The following is a 22,186-nucleotide window of genomic DNA, read 5'->3' as shown; positions in this document are numbered from 1 at the left end:
TAAAGCTTTGCAAATCATGTGTTAGAAACCAGAGATTCAGGACATGTATCAAACTACCAAAGTGATTTCAATAAACGAAGCTTTCTTAAAGGGCACCTGTTATGTAAAATCCACTTTTACATGATGCTTGAACATAAATATGTGCTGCCAGTGTGTGAACACAACCAGCCTACAATGATAAACCTCCTTATTTTACCTTTAAAACCAAATATTTGAAATGTTTTGAATCTTCAAAGGTTAGGGGTCGATCTCAGTGAACCCATGCACCAGTGTAAAATATGTGTGTTTTTTACCTAATCTCCGATCAGGTTTATATAGTGGACACATCTGTATAATAACAATTAATAGTTGGAGTTAACAGTCTCTTATGGCCTGCTTAACTAAACTCTCCATAAACAAAACAAGCCCTACAAATGAATAAAATAACACATTATACAGACACTTCATATTCATTTGTATTAGATGATTTGTTAATTGTATTTAATTAGTGCAGTCAAACAATTAATCGCATTCAAAATTAAAGTTTTTATGTAATATATGTGTGTGTACTGTGTATATTTATTATGTATATATACACATACACACACATGCATGCATATTTAAGAAAAATATGTTAAGCTTATACATTTAAAATATTTATACTTAATATCAATTATATGAATATAAATATATACATGAAAATATTTTCAAAATATATACTGTATGTGTGTATATTTATATATACATAATAAATATACACAGTATACACGCATATATTATGTAAACAAAACTTTTATTTTGGATGCAATTAATCACGATTAATTGTTTGAGAGCACTACATTTAATAGATTGCACTTTAGCAATTTGTGATTTAGTTTAGTGGTTGCATTGACATTGTTCTGACCAGCAGGTGTCCCCAGCGCGTGGCATACTGAGCTCTTCAACAAAGTAAATCCTTTCGAATTTATTGGTTTAATGACTCAATGTTTCGAAAAGGTTTGTTTCTCCCATCACCACCTGCCTCCACAGACGTGCTGATGTGCTAACCCTGCTTCTTTATATTCACAGTCACCTCTGATAAGCCACTACTAAATATATTGTAGAAACTTCATTTCCTGTAAAGCTGATCGTGAAAAGTGCTATACAAATAAACTTGAACTGAATTATAATCCTAATCAGTGTGTTTAATGCTTACAGACGTTATAAGAATGAGAAGAGGCAATGTTGTGTTGATTTAGTGGCATTTATTTGATAGTACCGGACCCGGCCAAGGCAGTCTGATATGACATATGTCGTAGAAAATGACTGGTTTGGCCCAACAGTTATTGGTTTGTTTCCACAGGCACTATGTGGCGTGTGTGAGGAACAGGAGAGGTGGAAGCTGCCCTGCGTTTACAGTCTCATCTGATCCATGTCCTCCTCCTCCTCTGATACAGAGGACTCTTTCTGGACGGTGGGCATCTCTACGCCAGACTCGCCCAGGTCCCAGTCCTCGTTCACTTTCTGAGGTAGACTGGCTAACAGCTCCTGACAACAGAAAACGCACCGATTAAGATTTGATTTCTTCCATTGCTCGTCTAAAAGCTTCATCTGTTTGAGTTTCCTCACCTGCTGTTTCTTTCTGTCTTTGTTTTTCACAGCGATCAGCAGGCTTTTGGTGAAGCTCTTCAGCTTTGAGAACTTCTGTTTCTGACTCTGCAGCTCATTCTCAAGAAACTGCACTTCTTCATTCTGAGGAGACATATCACCCATATTTAAACACAATATTTCAAATATTCTCCTTTTGACAGTAAATAAGTTAGTCTGAGTGGATAAATAAAGCTGTGTCTGAAAGTTTAAAATAATTTTCACTTTGCAAATTACAGACATGGACAATTCCCACAGGATTACGATCACAGAAACCTCTGCAATTATTACACATGACTAGAGGTCACCAGGTAACACTAATCCTGTGTGAATAGGGCTCCAGGCTGAACATGCTCGACTGTGTGACAAGCCGAGGGACAACGGGAGGCTTTCATTTTTGAAGAGAGGTAATTGGTGCTTCTCATTCTCTAAATGGTGCATTCTCTATTCCTTTGTGCTTCTGTCCTTGAGCCTGTGACCCAGAAACTGATCAATTTGCCATAATAGAGGACATATGAATTACTGTATCTAATGGTGCCATGAGGAGGTGAGGATCGAGGACAGAGAGAGCTTACTGAGGATGCTTGAAGAAGAAAACATTGGTGCAAAGTAATTTTTCTCGAAAGACTTGACACGTGTAAAGTATCCTCCCTCTTCACATCTGTCACAATAGTTTAAATTCATCTCTACCGCTGCATTTTAAATTAACCATGCATTTCAATAAGGCATCTTATTTTTTGTTTTCAATTACGAAATTAACCTAACCTCAACAACATTTAGCAAATAAAATTAGCAAATAAAATCTAAGCTTGATAAAGGTGGGACAGTTGGTGCTATATTTTTAGATTTGCGCAAAGCCTTCGACACAGTTAATCACAACGTTCTTCTCTGTAAATGATCTAAGTTCACATTCTCATCTGGGGCTTTAGCATGGATCTCCTCATATTTGTCAAATAGACAGCAATGTGTAAAAATTAAAAAGCTTCATTCCAATAACTTAAACTGTACAATGGGCGTACCCCAAGGATCAGTATTAGGCCCTTTATTATTTAGTTTGTACATCAATGATCTCCCACAGCAGTGCGGAGGGATGCTGACGATACTGTTATTTTTACACATGCAAAAACAGCAGAGTTAGCAGCTGAAAAGCTAAATGTTGCTACGGAAAGGATTACACAGTGTTTAGAGCAATCGTGTCTTACCTTGATCACTAGTAGAACAAAAGAGATGTTTTTTCTAAAATGAATGCGTGTTCTTCCAATGCAGATATTTTTATAAATGGTGAAAATATAGAAATTGTTACTGAGTTTAATTATCTTGGTTTAACACTGGATCCAAATCTCAGTTTTAAAAAACATGTATAGAAACTGGTGAGGACTATAAAATATAACTTGATAAATTTCAGACAAATTAGACAACCCACTGATGTAGCCAAGAGTTTTATGCATGCTACAGTGTTTTCTCATGTCATACTGTCTGACATGTTGGGGTCAAGCAGGAGAAACTGTTATTAAACCTTTAAAATCTCTTTATAAACAGACTTTAAAAACCCTGGACAAAAAGCCTAACCAATATCACCACTGTAGGGTTTTGGAGAAATACAATTTTTTGAGCTTTGATAATTTTAGAATTTTCTCAAATTTGTGTATGGTATATCAAATATTAAATGGTTTAGCCCCTTCTATATTTAGTGATTTTGTGCATTTTCGCTCTACAGTCTCTGTAAGATCTACTAGATCATCATCTACTAGTGATTGTGTTGTTCCTTTTCCTCATTCTGCCTTTGGGTTATGGTCTTTCTCAGTGAAAGCTATTATTCACTGGAACACTCTACCAGAAGACACAAGGATGTGCATCTATTCTTTAAATCTTAAATCTGATTTAAAATCAACTCAAATCTGTAAACACGGTTGTGGTTTACCTGGACATTATCGTTACTGTTCTTTTTTGGCGCTGATAAGATGTGTATAAGTATTACTTTATTATATGTGCTTGTTGTTTTGTTTTTATGTTTATCTGTGATTATGATTACCTGCCAAGGGACCGCGGATGAAAACTAGCTATTGGCTAAATTCAGTACAATGCAGGAAATGGAAACATTTATGTTAAAATTGTACATGGTCCCTTTTCAAATAAGGCAGATTCTTTGAGCACAAATGATGGCAAGTAAAGTGCCGCTTGAGTGATCAAGGAATTTCCAGTTGGCAAATGTCCTTTCCTTGCATCATGGATTTTCCCTCCCAGGTTTGCATGCACTGTAATGTAAACTGCCCTCACGGAGGATCATCTGTATCTGCCTGCATCTGTTAAGCACAGCCTGAAAGAGACCACCGTGGTGTTGTTCTGTTCTGACCAACACATGGTAGCCCCTCAGATGTGGAAGTATTCCACTGCCCTCATTTCCAGACAATTTATGTGTCATGAGAGCCAACTCTTCTGTAATTCAGTACACGGATGCCCTGGGTTTGCAAAAGAAGCCAGAGCTGCATCCATGCACTTAGTAAAGGTGTGTGATGATAAGGCTAAACCAGGCTTTGGAGTTCAGCTCCAACCCTGAAAAAAAACCCTTACCTGCCTGTAGCCTTAGTAATCCTGAAGACATTGATTAGCTTGTTCGGGTGTGTTTGATTAGGGTTGGAGCAGAGTGCAGGCCTCTCTAGGTCCGAACTTGCCTACCCCTGGTCTAGACAGAAAGGAAAGGACAGACCAAACTATGCTGAACTAAAATGGTCAATGATATGGGCCGTTTGCTTGGTGGTAAAGGGCTGCATTGGGATTGGGATCCCGTGGAACCCAATGCAAATCTCATAGGAGAGGGTGGTTTTACCTTTAATGAGGGCGAGAGTGGGCGGTCAAACAAACATCACGGGGGTCCCGCCCGTATTTAGCACATACTAAGAATGATGGAGTTACGTAAACAGGTGTTTACATAGTGTTTGGTCATTCAGCATTACATTACTTGCCCACCGTGGCACCCCCCACTGTCGTTTTGCTTTTATTATTGAAATAGAAATCATTTAGTTCAGCTGGAAAACGTAGGCTACACTAAACTGAAAGTGTCTGCTCTGCTCTGCTTCATACAGTCAGGGTTGCCAGGTCTTCATGACAAAACTAGACCATGCCAGTCAAAAACAGCCCAAAGTAGCCTAATCCCAAATATATAAAAAAAAGTTAATCAATCTTCCTACCAGTAGCCCTCCCTCACAAATCATCTAGCGCAGTTTTATCATATGTAGAATGCAAAATGTTTCAATGCAAGCATTTCAGTCAAATGCAATTTATGCAATATTTCAAACCTTTAACCCATGGGTGGAAATCAACCCATGGAAACTGTTTAAAAGCAGTCCACTTTGGGAAAAAACACTGCATCCAACTTGGACTTGACAACGCTGCATCCACCACGAGCTGCAGGAGCCAGATTACACTGATCACGGGTCGAGAGTAAGGAGAGATGACTCAAAAGACCATAGTGGAGGATTTGCTGCACAACAGATCCTGAGCTCATGGACAAATATCTGATCTTGTAAGATGTGCTGACAAAGTTTGCATGATTTCAAACTCGAAAATGAAAGTGAACAGTGAGTGCTCATTCAAAAGCAATTTAAATACCCATATATTGATAGCGGCTCCCTGATGAGCAAAAATGTTATGAAATATTAGAATGTTTGCGGGAGCTGTGGGACTGGACATAAAAATCACAGGAGTGGGCGGTAATGGTCAGGAATTCAGTGGGAGCGGGATTAAGAAAACAGTCCCGCGCAGGCTTCTACTTGGTGGCATGAAGACATGTGATCTGTGGCACTGCCTCTGTGTCTAATTACATTGGTGCAATGACAGAAGAAGCATGGGAACAATGTGCTGGAGTGTGAAGCGCTAGATGATTGGGTTGTTTTTCACCAAAACCGATCAGAACACCTATAAAATGATCAGTGAGCTGTATGGACATTTGTGTGTGCTTTATTGGGCATTAAAGTGAGTCCCTACAGTCTTCATGTTCCACAGAAGAAAACAAGTCATTTAGGTTTGGACTGGAACTGCAAGGAGAGTCTATAGTCTATAGTCAAAATCATCATTATAAATGTATAAATTTGTAAAACCTTGTTTTAAAACAGTAGAATCTAACTATGGCAGGGCTACAGATAAAAAAAAAAGACTAGGAAGCTATTGATGCCTAAAATGAAGCTTTGTTGTTGTTGATAACTGTAAAACTACTCAATAAAGTGCTTCAGTTCAATGAGTGCATGTCTTCCTACTTTAGCTTTTAACAACAGTCACTGGCATGTTGTGAATATTTACCTGTAATTACACAACGAATCAGTAAATATGCTAATGTATGTTTTACATTACAGGTAATAGTTCCCAGGTTCATTTCTGAATCAAACATAACTGGAAAATGACTCGCAGTTCAGTGAACTCAATCTGAGCAATGAAGTGATTTCTCCAAACACTCGGCCTAACATGGTAAGTTACTTGTATTGTGTGTTTACTGTCGCAGTCTGGATAGGACACGGTGTAAAGGGAGATATGAGTTGTTAAAGAGATAATCTACCCCAAAATGAAAGTTCTGTCATCATCAACTCCCCCTCGTGCCATACCGAACTCATATGATATTCTTTTGCGTTTTCTGCAGAAGAAATGCATACAGGTTTTGAATGACAATTTGTGGGAAATATCTCTATAAGCTGTTGGCAAAGACCTGTGTTTCTTTACATGGCAATAACACAACAAAAGTGATTCTCTGAAAACAAAAGCATATGGGGCCAGATCCATTTGTCCTGGTCATTGTGGGGTTCTTCATTATTACTATGCAGCTCTTGACTCTCGGCTTACCCTGAACTCTAAGAGGTTTTGCATCTGTTCCATCTCTGTGGCCAACATGTCATCATCATCATCATCATCATCTTCTTCTTCTTCTTCAACGATTTCAATCTTCTAGAAGAAAGTTTCATGTTTGAGTTAGCATTAAACCGTTAAACTGTTTGGTTATGTTGATGAATATGTGCTCATACCACATGTTTAGCAGGGGTGGAACCATCTGATTCATCGTTCACTTCATCATTTTCCTTCAGATATAAATCACTGGCTCCATCTTTAAAAAAGGCAAATGTACAATTACTAGACATAATGGCTTAAAGCAATACTGTTTTCTGTGTTAATGATGTAATTAAAAATCAGTACACCGCGTGCATAATTACTAGGCACTTAGATATTCTGATGATTTTTTTTTCCAAGCACATTTTACCAATACCAAACCACATCAATCTTAATAACTACTATTCATTTTGTATTTAATCATTTATGAGTGCCCATGATTTATAATTGTCCTTGAAGGCTGGAAGTGAAAACCTCCTTGTATTCTGCAGGATTATTAGGAATGTTTTCTTTTACAGATAAAATTAGCCAAAAAAGAGGTTTAACTCAGACTGAGATGTCAAAAATGATTCAATCCCCATGAGAAATATTCAAAACTAATGCGATGCAGAAATTGCAAAGTTAAGACATGACCATTGGACAGGAAAATGCAGACTGGGACAGCGTGGTCAGAAAAAAACAGGTGAAGAAGAAAAGACACGTTAACTGCAAAAGATTTAAAGAGTTAAACCTCTTTTTTGGCTCATTTTATCAGTGAAAGTAAACATGCCTAATAATTCTGCACACCTGAATATAAGGAGTTTTTCACTTCCAACTTTCATGGACAATTATATATATCACTCATAAATGATTAAATACACAATTTATAGCAGTTATTAAGATTGATGTGGTTTGGAATTAGTAAAATGTGCTTAGAAAAAAGATATAATCAGAATATCAACGTGCCTAATAATTATGCACACGGTGTAAGTGATCTCATTTATCAACAGCATGAAACTCATCCCCACCATCAGACAAACAGAGTGACATGACGTCATTGTGTTCGCTGGCCTCTCCCAGCTCTGGAGTCTGGCGTTCGTCTTCAGGGATGTGAGGGGAATGAGGTGCGGTCTGATTTGGGAACGTGACCGGCCCTCCTTTAGGCGGAGGAATTTCAATGCCCATCAAACGGTACTTCCTTCTGCGGTTACCGATCCACGTCTGGCAAACACAGATTTCAGAAAGACCTTAAGCACTAATGTGATGACTTGGAAACAATGGATTTTGAGAATAATGTGAGATAAATGTAAAAAGTAGGGATGCACCGATAATCGGCCGATAATGGCTTTAAATGTAAATATCGGCATCGGCCCGATATGAAAAATCATGCCGATATGTCTTGCCGATAAGAGGAATACATTAACTCATATGGGCTCAGGGTGTGCCAGTGATTAGATCACGTCAGCAATGTTTTAATTCCCTAGGGGGCGCTGTTGGCCTACTTCTAATAAAATGAAATCAAAATAAACAAATAACATTTAGACTGTTTCTGATTAAATAAAGCAGTAATTGATGTCATAAAATCATGAGTATGTTTTGATTTAAAGGTCAGAAGCTATAGCTTACATGAACAAACAAAAAAAATCACAAACATGACACTTGTAAATTACGTAATTTATACTGATTTAATCAATGTGTATTATGTTATTTTTTTAAACAAATGATGAGCTCTAAAATATTTATGAATTTTTACAACTCTTTTACTTTAGACCATCTACAAATGTTAAATCTTAAAATAAAATATTAGGGTTAACACTGCATCTTTCTGAAAAAAAATGCAGCGATTGATATATAGTTTAGTTATAGTTATTTTCAAAGCTTCAATGTATTCTCATTATAAAATAACTTTATTGTTTATTTAATTCTAACAAATAAGTTCTTGTTAAAAACTAACCAAAATTAAAAATAATGTTCTTGCAATTTCCACACAGGAGAGACTTGTTGTTTCCACTTGTTGTACTTGGTGTTGTTACCAAACAAAAGGAAATATATCGGTATCGGCTATCAGCCAAAAAGTGTTGAAAAATATCGGTATGTCGGATAACGGCAAAAATGCAATATCTGTCACGGTGCACACACGAGGATGAACACAAGGCGAGGATGAAACTCAAAAAGAGCAGTCTTTAATGAAGACATCAAGGCAGGGCAAGACAAGGCAAGGCTGACACAGACAGGAACACTGGGGAGTAACTAGTAGACCAGATGAAATCAAACTGAATAGAAAGGACTATAAATACACAGGATAATCATAGATAATGAGACAAACACGGCTGGACAAGAATGAACTAATTATCATATTAAACAAGGACAGGAAACAAACCAAATAAGGAAACAAGAGGTGGGAACACATGACACGACAGAGGACTGACAATATTGTGCATCTCTAGTAAAGAGGCATCATTTTATATGATAGAAGTCATATGACTGAGAAACAAGATTATGTAATATCATGAGAAAGGGTTGGAACTGTAGGTAAACTCAGATTCAGAATCTCTAAATGAGATTTGGTAGAATTGTACTTTAGATAAATTAATGATACAAGAATAGACATGAAAAACTTATTTTAATTCTTTCAAGTAACTACATAAATTATTCTGCTCACACTTTAGAGTATAATTCTCACCATTAACTAATTATTAACTATGATTTTTGCCTCAATGTACTCCTAATTACTGCTTATTAATACTTAGTAAAGTAGTTGTTAAGTTTAAGAATTGGGTATGATTAAGGATTTAGAATAAGGTCTTGCAGAATAAGAAATATGTGTTTTTTGTAAGTATTATAAACAGACAATATCTAGTCATATTCATGCTAATAACCAACTAGTTAATAGTAAGAATTGGACACTAAAGTGTTACCAATATTCTTATTAACTCAAAGTATTTAAAGTGAGAAGGTTACATAAAAGCATGCATTTTAAGTTTAGACTTTAAATGTTATGTTAAATCTACTATTGTATTGCATATAAATGTTCTACAGTCTATACAGTATTAAGTTCAATTACATAAGAAGTAACTAATTAAATTACAGAAAATAAGAGTAATCCCTTAAGAGTAATTAAATTACAGTAACTAATTACACCCATCACTGCATCTGACATCTTTATACTGTGTGTGAAGCTTATAAAACTGGTGGATATGGGCATAAACACCTTGTATTTGTTACAGAAGTAGAACGGAGACAGAGAGATGGGTTAATGAATGGAGATTTATTGTCAACAGGTGAGCGTTTGAGAGAGGTGTCAGGTAAGTAGCAAACTTGGAGGTCTTCACGGAATAGCAGGATGATTAACTTGCGCATCTTCTTTTCAGCAGAGTGGTGAACTGGAGGAGACACACACCGCACACTGGGAGCTGACTCGGGCGGAACACAGGAGCAGACAGACTGGAGATCCTAGGAATACACACTCAGGAAGGTAGCTCTGCAGGTAAGTAACATGGAGGTAAGTAACAAGACTATAGCTGAGACAGCAATAGCAGTCCTCTTCGATAAACGAGACCGGACACTGAGTGCTTGGCGGTGTGTGTCTTTTATGGCAGTGGTGATGAGTGGCATAACGAAGTGCAGGTGTTTTCAATCAGAGACTAGGTGGAACCAGGTGCGTGAGTGCATCGTGACAGACAGATCTGTGACATTACCTCCCCCTCCCGGAAGGTGTGACCCGCACCGTAATAAAACATAGGGGAAGCCTCCAGGGCGGATCCAGGGACTTGGGAGACCATGGCGGATCAGGAGACTCGGGGAGCCATGGCGGATCAGGAGACTCAGGGAGCCATGGCGTGATTGGAGGCTCGGGGACCCATGGCGGGACTGGGAGCTCGGACGGCCATGGTGGATCAGGAAGCTTGGACGGCCATGGCGGATCTATTTTTTCGGGAAGGTCAGGCCGAGGAACCATAGTGACCATTCCCCTGGCCACTATGGTTATCTCAGACAGGGATATATAGCCCCCCCCCCCTAAAAAATACTTGGGGAAGCTCCTCTCTGGAGGAGCGGGCTCCGGTGGCCGCTCATGAAGCGTGATCATTAGAAGACACTCAGGAGGAGCGGGCACTAGAGGGCGCTCTGAAGGAGCAGGCACTAGAGGGTGCTCGGACAGCGCAGACTTTAGGGGACGCTCGGACAGAGCGGACTCTTGGGGGTGCTTGGACAGCGCAGACTCTCGGGGGCGCTTGGACAGCGCAGACTCTCGGGGGCGCTCTGGAAGCGTGGATTCTCAGGGGCGCTCTGGAAGCGTGGATTCTCAGGGGCGCTCTGGAAGCGTGGATTCTCAGGGGCGCTCTGGAAGCGTGGATTCTCAGGGGCGCTCTGGAAGCGCGGAGCTGGACGGGACCAGCGGGGACGCAGGAGAGCTGGACGTGACCAGCGGGGACTTAGGAAGGCACTTGCGTTTCTCTGACGGGCTTGCCATATTCTCAGGCGGCGGGCTTGCCACATTCTCTGACTGCGGGCTCGGGGAAACTCCGACTCGGGATCGAAGACTCTCTAGACACCGGATGACCGTCTCCTTCCAATTTAGGTTGGAGGTGTCTGGGAGCTTCATGCGATGATGGAATGTGATCCCGAGCCGGAACAGGGTCTTGAGGACTTGGTTTTCCAGGGCACTGGAGAGGGCGAGCGGCACGAATTCCCTAGCAAAATCCAGCGGGTCTGGATGTGAATGGGCCAGGGAAATAAATTCTGCTCGGTCATCCATTCTGTAATAGGTCCGGCCTTCTGTTACAGAAGTAGGACGGAGACAGAGAGATGGGTTAATGAATGGAGATTTTTTGTCAACAGATGAGCGTTTGAGAGAGGTGTCAGGTAGGTAGCAAACTTGGAGGTCTTCACGGATTAGCAGGATGATTAACTTGCGTATCTTCTTTTCAGCAGAGTGGTGAACTGGAGGAGACACACACCGCACACTGGGAGCTGACTCGGGCGGAACACAGGAGCAGACAGATTGGAGATTCTAGGAATACACACTCGGGAAGGTAGCTCTGCAGGTAAGTAACATGGAGGTAAGTAACAAGACTATAGCTGAGACAGCAATAGCAGTCCTCTTCGATAAACGAGACCGGACACTGAGTGCTTGGCGGTGTGTGTCTTTTATGGCAGTGGCGATGAGTGGCATAACGAAGTGCAGGTGTGTTCAATCAGAGACTAGGTGGAACCAGGTGCGTGAGTGCATCGTGACAGACAGATCCGTGACAGTATTAGAGCAGTAACAGTAGTATGGACATTAGCACTTAAAGACTCCTTGTCAAAACTCAAGTTTTGATGCTTTTGGTCTTCGTATGTTAGTGTAGTTTAAGAAGTTTGACTTATATATACTCCTCTGGGAGCAGGGACCCAGAAATAAGATGACTCTCAATGCACTGCAGAAATTCTGTCCTAATGCTTTTTTTTCATAAGAACCCCCCCCCCCCCCCCAAGGACAAAGCCGTGTGCTATTACTATTACTTTGGACAGATTCTATAATTGGGGTTACATTTCACATCAACAACAACACCAACAACAAAAAAACAGTATGCTTTCTCAAAATTACTATTGGTAATATCTGTTGATATATATTTCACATTTGTTTTCAAAGGTTTCACTGCAAAAACTGTCATTTAAGAGACATTAAGGCAATCTGAAGCAAACTGAAACATACGGTGCACAAAATATTTGTGTGAGATTATGATATGTTTTCCCTTAATATTCCCAAAATATGAAATATGTGAAGAAATCATCAGACAAACATATAATTGTCATCGATGAACATGAAATGTAACCTAAATTATAGAATGACTCTTAGATCTAAACAGAAGATACACATTCAACAAAAAACTACAACAACAACAGTTTTGGAGACAAGGACAATTTGACTGAATACCATTGAGAGTCATCATCTCTCTTGACACTTTTTGGTGTAGTATAGTTTGTGTAAATAATAAATAAGAGTGTGACATTATTTTCATGAAGTGCATTTGTTCAATAGTCAAATGTCATATCAGCCAGAGAAACAAACAGCTGCTTGGGGAATCAGTCAGGAAAATGCTTCTATTTAAATTTTCTTAGAATTATGAAGTATGAAGTAGGAAAGTATGAAACTATGTTTGCAAGGGGAAAATGTAATATTATGCAAATGCAAAAACAACAATATTTGGTATTGTGTCACTGTATTATGCAGTTTAGGTATGAAAAGTAAAGTAAACTGATTTCAGCCCAGACTCCTGACCTTGATGATTTCAGTGTCCACACTGAGCTCACTGGCCGCCGCTGAGATCTTCTCTTTGCACAGAGAGCCCAGGCTGGTCATGCCGTTATCCCAGTAGCGCTTCAGCATGTACAAGTCTCTGTCGCTGAACTGCGTCCTGTCCTGCAGCTTAATAAACACTACACCTTTTATTAAAGCCATCATCAGAAGCTGACAGTAAAGTCTGATGTGCTAGAGAAGAGCCTCAGCACATCTCAGGCACTCACCGTTCTTTTCCGTGAGTTATTGTGAAGCCAGGGAGCCGACATGTTACTTGTTACCTAAAGAAATACAAAGAAAAAAAATGCTCTGTAGGCTGTTCAGAGATTAAGACACAGCCTGTTTTTGATTCTGTCAGTACCTGCTCATCTCCGTGATTAAGGTGATCCTGCTAAAAGGATCAATCCTCTCATAAAATACTGAGACCAAATGTTCTGACTTCTTATAAGGTGAATGGCTTGTGCTTCTTTCCCTCACTCACTCCAAACGTCTGTTCTGGGAATATTATCAGTTTGGTGAGCAGATATGAAATGCTGTAAAAACGCAGCAGCAAATGCATGCGTACAGATAACCACTGTAATCATTTGTCACTGTGAATTAAACTCAAAAATACTAAACATAACTACATAGAGTTACTTTAAAGCAGTAGTTCACCCAAAAAAAGCCAATTTTCCAAACTTTTTTCTGTTGAACACAATAATGTTTGTGACCAAACAGTTGGTAGCAATGGACTTCCATTGTAATGAAAAAATACTATGAAAGTAAACGAGAAACATCCACTGTTTGGCTACCCACATTTTTTTAAACTTAGACTTTTTTTTTTTTTTACTTTTTTAATCTTGTTTTGTGTTCAAACGAAAAAAAAAAAAACTACCTTTTAACAATTAGTGACTAACTTATTACTAATTTATGGTTAAAAAAAGTATGTTAATTTAAAACAAAAGTTCAAAATGAGTGGAGAAAATGAACTGCTCTCATTCAAAAAATAAAAAATAAAACAATGAACAGTTGAAAATTTGTTTAAGTTTATTTTAAGTTAATGTAATAATTTTTAATATTCTGTAATTGTTAACGTAACATGAAATAGATTTGGCTTTCAATTATACTGTACTGTTGAATGGCTACATAATTACTGATTTTATCCCCATAAACAAAAAAAACTAAAAAACTAAATTTCATAGATGCATCAATATCAGTGATTCTGGCCTTCATTCATAGTACTTAGTCAAATATGTTATTAAACAAATATTTAAAACATATAGTTTCAATGTTGTTTTCACACTTCACATCCAAAGTGAAATAAACTCATAATTACAAATTTTATATTGAGGGGGCGGTTTATTAGTTAGAGACCTAGTGTTAACCTGATGGGTCAAATTCATTTCCACTGAACTATGAATTGTCACATTGTTTAAATGTGTAAAATGTATATACGCTTGTTTTTTTTTCAACAACCAGTTACATGCCTGTATATTTAGATTAAAATTGGTGTATGCCAGCTAAAGCGGTCATATGATGTTGTTAAAAAGAACATTTATTTGGTGTATTTGGTGTAATGCAATGTGTTTATGCGGTTTAAGCTTAAAAAACGCATTATTTTCCACATACTGTACATTATTGTTGCTCCTCTATGCTCCGCCTTTCTGAAACACGTTGATTTCTACAAAGCTCATCGTTCTGAGAAGCGAGGCGTGCTCTGATTGGCCAGCTATTGGCCGAATACCTGAAGCGCGAGACGGAAATGTTACACCCCTCACCGTATTGTGATGCTGTGTCCGGGCGCGATGAGACTAAAACAATAAAACCCATTATAGACGAGGCATTTGTTGCATCCAGTGGGGACATAATTACTGATTATAATGACTTATACTGTCTTTTTACGCCTCGCGCCTCCCAAGTTCAGGAAACAGTACTCCATAAAATGCGCTGCACACACTCCAGTATCTGTGTTGAACTGTTCTGGAACAGTGTTGTAAATATAACTTAACCACTGATTTCTAGTTGTGTCCTCTTGGAAGCCCAAACACAGCGTCTCCAGGACATGGCGCCGGCGGCAGCAACAACACTACAGCCAGAATAATAGCTCCACCTTCTTTCATTGTGTGTACGTTTGGGTGGTGTTTTGCAAATCTTCCCACAACGTGACGTAGACGTGTGGGGCGTGTTTGAATGAGCTGTTTTACGAGGGCGTGGTCAAGTCTTAACTAAGTATTAACTATGTATTTTTTTATCCACACACTCAAATGTTGATGATGAAGAGCGCTTGTGAGTTCGGCTGAGTCTGTAATTTGACCTCGGCTCAGAATGCTTTGATGACGCCAGGTTAATGTAAACACAGCCCACTGTGAACACCCTTGTAATTCAATTCAACCTGTTTAAATTTTATGAATGATTATTATAGGTTCAAGTGTGTGTAAGGATTTGGAAACAAGCAGAGTACGGCTGTTTCTAAAGCATCTGTTGTTCAAAACTAAGCTCAGAAAACTAGTCAGGCTATCCCGTCTCAAAGTCACCAGACTTTTTCGATGCGCATGGAGGAATTTATTTATTTATATAAATGTGTTTCCATCATAGCTTATGTGCATTTTTTCTTATCAAATAAAAAGTTCATCTGTGTAAAATGTGTGCATAAGTTTTTTATGCGCATTTTTTGAATTTATGCACACCTTGGTGTTTCCATCCACCGTTTGTTTTATGCGATATTCCAAAATGCGCATAAAAATAGGTGGATGGAAACATAGCTAATGATAGCTTACCTTGAGGGAGGGGATTCTGGCAGACGTCTGCGAGAGCAGCTTCAGCGGGAAGCTGCCGGGGGACGATGTTCTGCTCAGTAAGGAGCTGCTGGTTTGACATCCCTTCTCTCCAAAGAGAGCAGACCTTGAGGTGTTGAGCCCCGGGCTGTCAGTCAGCGAAGAGGAAGCTTTCCCACACTGCATCTGCACGGCCATGTTGGCCAGCTCCTCTTCTCTGGAGTACTCGTCCTCAGCGTCGGCCGTCTCCATCGCGATCGAGAAGACCTCGGACGCCTCGACCGGCCTCGTCTTCCTCGCCGGAAGGTCTGGAGGCCGCTCTAATCCAGCCAGAGTGAAGACGTGCTTAATCTGAGCGGCGGCGTCTGCAGGAGCGCGGTGCACCGCAGCGGTTTTCTGAGGCCATGACGCCTGCTGCGAGGCTCGGCTCGGCGGGGCCCAGCTGGGGGTCATGACGTCTCTGGAGGGGAAGGGTTTGAGCGTCTGGCTGCACTTGAGCGCGCTGGAGCCGCCGGGGATGATGGGGGATTTCCGCTGCATGGCGGGCGGCTCCATTTCTGCGTGCGAGGGCAGTGATTTCGTCGCTGTCCTGTTGTGAATAGTAGCATCGAAGCAGTTGGCGTAAATACCCGACAGAATGACGTCGCTGAGCGGGGAGGAAGATGAGGAGGAGGATGAGGAGGACGAGGCCTGTGGAGGGAGGAGGTGGGTCACCGCAGGGCCGCGCTGGATGCTCCGCATGGCTGCCATCTCAGCCGTCAGCACCGAGCCGGCGACGGCGGAGCCACACGAAACATGCTGATGGGACAGCGCTTGAGCGCAGACTCCGTTCTGATCCGCCTTGGACGCCAGCTTCCGACGCTTGTTCCCTACCCATGTCTGAAACCACAGAAGAAGAGAAACACACTGCCATGAGGACAAGTTTGAATAACTAAATCTATTTCATCAGAAAAGGAGGATGTTTACACAATGTCCCTGCTTTTTTCTACAATTTTTCTAGAAACTCAGTTGACATTTGTTTGCTGTGTATCCAAATAAAGGGCTTACATGCTGAGATAATAGCAATCTTCTTTACACTGCAAAAAAATGCTTTTCTTCTTGATTTAAGAATTTTTAGATATCTTGGCTGGAAACAAGACAAAAACTCTAAGTAAGAAAAGCATTTTTTGCAGTGTATTCTTATAAAGTGCTCAGTGCATATTAAAATCAGCAGAAGTTTCGGTCACGCAGGGCCTTCCTCGGTGTTCAAACTATTGAAACGGTTCATTTTTATATTCAGTTTCTCTCAAATCAACACACGTGTATGTAATCAATTCAATTAATGAATCATTAACAGATCAACTACTTCATTGGCAATTGACTGACTCCAATCAACACGCCAATGTAATTCCTTTTGTGGCCTTGATTTTTATACTGACTAACCATGTAGTAAGCACTAGGCCTTTACATCATCCATAACTGACATGGTTTGTCCGTCTTGGCTAAAAGCCTCTTTCTAGAAACTGTTAGTGAGCTAATAAAATATTAAAAAGCCACAAAAAAGTCAAATCAATACTTTGTGCCCAATAATTATTAGCCATGTAATGTCATAGATCACTAAAAAATGATGTTTTTTACGGTTGTTTCAGAGTTTTGGAGTAACTAAGCAAAGATTACACAGAAAAGGTAAGTATTTTACTCACACCTGTTTTCAGAGCTTCAGCGAGTAAAGATTTCAAATGCTCTGTGTTTTATTTTATGTTTGGCCATTTTATAAATATCTGTCTTGGGCAATCACCACACTCACTTTTCATGTTTTAGTGAACTGCATTAGCATAAAAAATATTTTAGTAAACACTGTTTAATAATTCTTTATTTAATTATCATCCTGCCCTTTAGATATAGGTATCGGTCACTGAAAAACCCATGATGGTCGGCTCAAACCATCTGAAATGAAGTGTTACATGAATAAAACAAGCAGGCTTACTCTAACCACGCTGAAGTCGAGTTTGGTCTCTTGCGCACACTGCAGCATGAGCTGGAAGCAGCTCTTGCTCTGATTGGTCATGCCGTTCTCATAATAGCGCTCCAGGATCCGCTGCTGCTCGGCTGTGAATACAGACCGCAGGTTCATCTGCAAGACAGGAGAACGTCATGCAAAGAATTAAATGACTTCCTACTGCAACAGGCAAAGCCATATTATCCTCTGTGGCATAATGTCTGCATTTTTGTTAAATGATTCAGTGAAAACCTCTATATTATCTGAGTTTGTAGCTGATGGGATGACTGGGAGACCCACTAGTCTCATCTTATCATAGCATCATGTCAAATGTCTTGCGTCTGTACTCTTGAAACAGTGGCTGGGTTTCCATCGAACTGTTTTTATGTTTCTCCCACAGCTTGCAAGGGAATATCAGGCATTTCAGTCCTCGTTATCTGAGCTCTTTCACTCATTTTGGCATCTTCCAGCAGTATATATTACACTATTTATAATTGCTTTAGTACAGCATTGAGGTCATTCAGCTGCCCCGTGACAAACAAGTAAGGCACACTTCATAACTTGCTTGAATTTATTCACATTTTCATTGAAAACTATGAAACACAGAGATGAGTCAGAATTGTATTCACTTTTAGCATGTCAGATAGCATTGATAGAGTTTAAAGCATTGAACCTGCAACAGTCCTTTAGTGTAACTCACAGTTGATCAGTTACACCTCTTCATTCATAATAAAACCCCAGTGTGAGTAATAACTCCATTGCTTTGTTTAGGTCTACTGTATTGTGGCACTGATGCTGTTTGCAGTGTGAATGGCTCAGAGCCGGTCTCCAGTGAAAATGCACTGAGCTGCAGACTCACAGTGTGAATGCTCCTCTTTTCCAGCCATTTTTCCATCCCTCTGATGGATGTGCTGAGAGACCCCAGGAATCAGGCTGAGCTGCAATTAATCTCAACATACAGCAGAGACGCACCGCCGCACGCAAGTCTATTCACAGCAGCGTCCAGCCATCGTGACACTTCTGACTGCTAAACACACACGGCCTGCTCGCTCCAGCACAGACCCCTCAGATCTGGAAAAACACAGAACACAAAGGTTGCTCTTCATTAAATTACTAATATTATTAGTAGTATATTCAATCTTTTATCCATTCTCAGATATGCATGAACAACAGCACTTAGAAAAAAACACAATTATTAAAATCCTACCTGAGCATTCGTGAAATACTAAAATAAAGGGTAACACTTTATTTTAAGGTGTCCTTGTTACACATGTACACACTATTATAATAACAATTAATTATGCATAATTACTACCCCTAAACCAAACCCTCATCTTAACCCTAACCCTACATTAAGCGGCCTACATGTAGTTAATTAATATTAATCAGTACTTATATGTGTAGTTACAATGTAACAAGGACACCTTAAAATTAAGTGTGTAACCAAATACAGTTTTCCAAATAAAAGTTCATCATTTGCTTTTTTGTTTTGTTACACGTTACATGTACTTTCTATCATAACATCAATTAATTATGCATAATTACATGCAAGTAACCCTAATCTTAACCCTAATCATATAGTAAGTGCATGCAGTTAATTAATATTATTCACTAATTAAATGCATAATTACACTGTAAGGACCATTCATGGAAATCATAGTTCTGCCATATTTATTACAGTTGTTGTAAATAAAACTTAATGTCAACTTTATTTGAAGGTGTCCTTGTTACAGTGTACTTGTACATTTAATACTGAGTAATATTAAAAGACTACATGTACTTACTGTGTGGTTAGGGTTAGGATTAGGGTTTGGTTTAGGGTTACTTGCCTGTAATTATGCATAACTAATTGTTATAATAGTAAGTACATATGCAACGTGTAACAAGGACACCTTCAAATAAAGTGTTAGCAAACTTAGTTCTGTCATTCAAATAAACAGAAAGAGAGAAAAATCATGTGACTTTCATCACAATGTGAATCTAGTCAAAGCTTAATCTTGTCCAAGATAAAAGATTACAGAGTTAAACTGTGCTGACAGAAGTGTGTGTGTGTGTGTGTGTGTGTGTGTGTGTGTGTGTGTGTGTTGTTGTGATGTGTGTGTGTGTGTGTGTGTGTGTCAGTGTGTGTGTGTGTGTGTGTGTGTGTTGTTGTGATGTGTGTGTGTGTGTGTGTGTGTGTGTGTGTGTCAGTGTGTGTGTGTGTGTGTGTGTGTGTGTGTGTGTGTGTGTGTGATGTGTGTGTGTTGTTGTGATGTGTGTGTGTGTGTGTGTGTGTGTGATGTGTGTGTGTTGTTGTGATGTGTGTGTGTGTGTGTGTGTGTGTGTTGTTGTGATGTGTGTGTGTGTGTGTTGTTGTGATATGTGTGTGTGTGTGTGTGTGTGTGTGTGTGTGTGTTGTTGTGATGTGTGTGTGTGTGTGTGTGTGTGTGTGTGTGTGTGTTGTTGTGATGTGTGTGTGTTGTTGTGATGTGCGTGTGTGTGTGTGTGTGTGTGTGTGTGTGTGTGTGTGTGTGTGTTGTTGTGATGTGCGTGTGTGTGTGTGTGTGTGTGTGTGTGTGTGTGTGTGTTGGTGCTGATGCGGTTTAGCTGCAGTGCTAAAGTCTCCATCACCCCGCGCCATTACAAACACTCTCTCATCAGTCACACACACAGCTCGTCTGATTCATGTGTCAGGGCTGTAGATGTGCACACAATGCCGATGTTTCAATGCTATCCCGTGGAGCGGAATCATAATAATAGCCTCGTCTCAAACCGATAACCGGGCTCATCACGAGACTGACCGCTGTCCGCCGGGGTCACAAACTGAATCAAAAGCGTCACTAAACTCAGATAAAGTGGTAAACGAAACGAGAGAGATTGCTGACAGGCCCAGGAGGCCACGCGCGAGCCAAACCCACCACGCGAAACTTTTATTATTATTATTATTATTATTATTATTCTGCTTCGCTCCGCTGGTCTAAACGCACTGGAAACCCGCCGCAGCCGTATCACACCGCTGAGGAGATTAAACCGGAGAGATACCTTTTGTAGAGAAATCAACGAACCCCTCGAATTCAGCAGATTTCGTTAGCAATCCCCTCACTAGACAATGAAATCAGAACGTCAGATCATCAATTCTAATCATGATCGTGACGTCAGGCGTGACACGAGCCAATGGAAGCGCCGGATCGTGGTCATGACGCGCTTAGCCCCGCCCACCGCCGCTGATGCTGATGCTGATGATTATAGAAACACACTTGAAAGAGGCTTTGTTACAAGAATACATGCTATTATAGCGGAGGAGAAACTGCTGTAATATTAACATAGTAATAACAAGCAAGAAAGTACCAGAAGGAGACAGTTTTCTGTGTTTCTCAGGACATCCTAAAGCAGCTGAGGCTTGAAGACAGAATGGAAAAAATAAATACAACTAAAATAATAATTCTGCACAAAAGTAACATACTGTAAATAAATCTGGAAAATATCCATGCGTATTTAAGTGTATTTTTTGTCTTTGAGGTTTTGTCTTATGTTTTATATTATCAGGAATTCTGGGAAATCAAATGTTAAATTACTAAATTCTTTTCCCCATTTTATTTAAAATAGTTTAATTATAGTTATGATGTGCTTCTTAATTATTGTTAAAGCAGGAAAATTTGGTAATAAAGATTTGCCTAATTTAACATATAAATGTTTTGTGGCATTTAATTTGTGCCTTTTGTAAATAAGGTCAGATTTTCACAACTTTTTCATTTTTCTTGCCCTTTTATAAGTAATAAATGTCTCTTTCCATTCAATGTTGGGTCGTTTTCAAGGACGTTTCCAAGACTACAGTGCAAAAGAAGAAAAGGTCTGTAATAGTTTTTTGTTAACCACATTATATAACCAAATATTTGTGTTGTTTGACTGTAGTCAATAGTTATGTTTTCCTTCTCAAAATCATCATGTAGCATCTTTTCCATGCACCTCGTGAACTGGCTGTGTTTTTCAGGCCACTGGAGGATAACTATTGAAAAACAGCACTTCCGTCTGTATGTTTAGTGAAGATATTCATTATTTACAGATTTAAAGAAACAGAATTTGATCTTTATTATAATGCACTGCAAATTTCAACCAAGAAAAATATTTAGATATTTTATAAAATGTAAACACTTTACTTTTGATTTATTATTGATTACTTTTGAATATTAAAGCGACTCCATTTATTCTTTTAAATGTTTATGAATTTAATGGAGAATCTAACAAACAATTGCTGGAACAAATTTCAGATAATATTTTATAGGTGGATGTTATAGGCTGCTTGGAAAAGTGCTCAAACAAATCAATCAGTAATACAGTAACAGCATGAGGAAATTACATACAAAAGCACAAATACAACAGGGGCAGACTGTGTGAAGTTACAAAGAATGCAATACCTGGCAAGTGTTATATTCATAAATGCAAGAGCCTTAAAACAAAGCCATTGGTTTATGTTTTCAAAAGGACTTGTGGATGTAGTCTACTGTAAATCTGTAAGATTGTTCAAAAAACTATTAGAAGACCCTATTCTGTCATTCTTCTTTTTCTTTTCTCTAGTTTTTTCCACCTTTCTTTTTCTGTTTATTTTCTTTTTGATTGGTGCTCTGTTCTTGAGGATCTTCTTATGATCTTGTATTCTCTTGTTGTATTTGTGTTTATTGCAATAAAAATAATAAAAAGAATGCAATACTTGCCTTGAAGTGTTTTTTTTTATTATTTTTT

The 22,186-nt window shown here is 39.3% G+C and overlaps 1 protein-coding gene across 3 annotated transcripts; it reads right to left on the bottom strand.

Annotated features, from left to right (window-relative positions):
* Positions 1 to 1,205: 1,205 nt before the first annotated feature.
* On the bottom strand, positions 1,206 to 20,609 carry LOC306853082 (highly divergent homeobox-like). 3 transcript variants are annotated; one of them, XM_079390262.1, is made up of 11 exons: positions 20,489 to 20,609; positions 18,327 to 18,538; positions 17,456 to 17,602; positions 15,493 to 16,368; positions 12,964 to 13,017; positions 12,719 to 12,865; positions 7,485 to 7,677; positions 6,615 to 6,694; positions 6,436 to 6,537; positions 1,588 to 1,710; positions 1,206 to 1,506 (listed from the first exon to the last, which is right to left on the bottom strand). In XM_079390262.1, the coding sequence occupies exons 2-11, from the start codon at positions 18,360 to 18,362 to the stop codon at positions 1,372 to 1,374; spliced, it is 1,893 nt and encodes a 630-aa protein (XP_079246388.1). In that variant the 5' UTR covers positions 18,363 to 18,538; positions 20,489 to 20,609; the 3' UTR covers positions 1,206 to 1,371. The 3 variants fall into 3 exon arrangements, with proteins under 3 accessions (XP_079246388.1, XP_079246389.1, XP_079246390.1); XM_079390263.1 differs by having other exon boundaries at positions 12,719 to 12,859; XM_079390264.1 differs by having other exon boundaries at positions 6,436 to 6,534; positions 12,719 to 12,859.
* Positions 20,610 to 22,186: the final 1,577 nt, after the last annotated feature.

The sequence above is a fragment of the Barbus barbus genome (genome assembly GCF_936440315.1).
Source record: "Barbus barbus genome assembly, chromosome: 33".
Taxonomy (NCBI): domain Eukaryota; kingdom Metazoa; phylum Chordata; class Actinopteri; order Cypriniformes; family Cyprinidae; genus Barbus; species Barbus barbus.
The sequence above is the reverse complement of the archived record's forward strand: the minus strand, read 5'-3'. Positions and strand labels throughout refer to the sequence as shown.

Bases quoted from the DNA above. Each gene is read 5' to 3' on its own strand.
- LOC306853082 (XM_079390262.1), bottom strand. From the start codon at position 18,362: ATGGAAAAATGGCTGGAAAAGAGGAGCATTCACACT. The intron at 13,018-15,492 runs GTAAGCTATCAT...GTATTTCTTTAG, and splicing joins CCAGAATCCCCTCCCTCAAG to GTAACAAGTAACATGTCGGC. The intron at 7,678-12,718 runs GTCAGGAGTCTG...TGTGTTTGCCAG, and splicing joins TGGACACTGAAATCATCAAG to ACGTGGATCGGTAACCGCAG.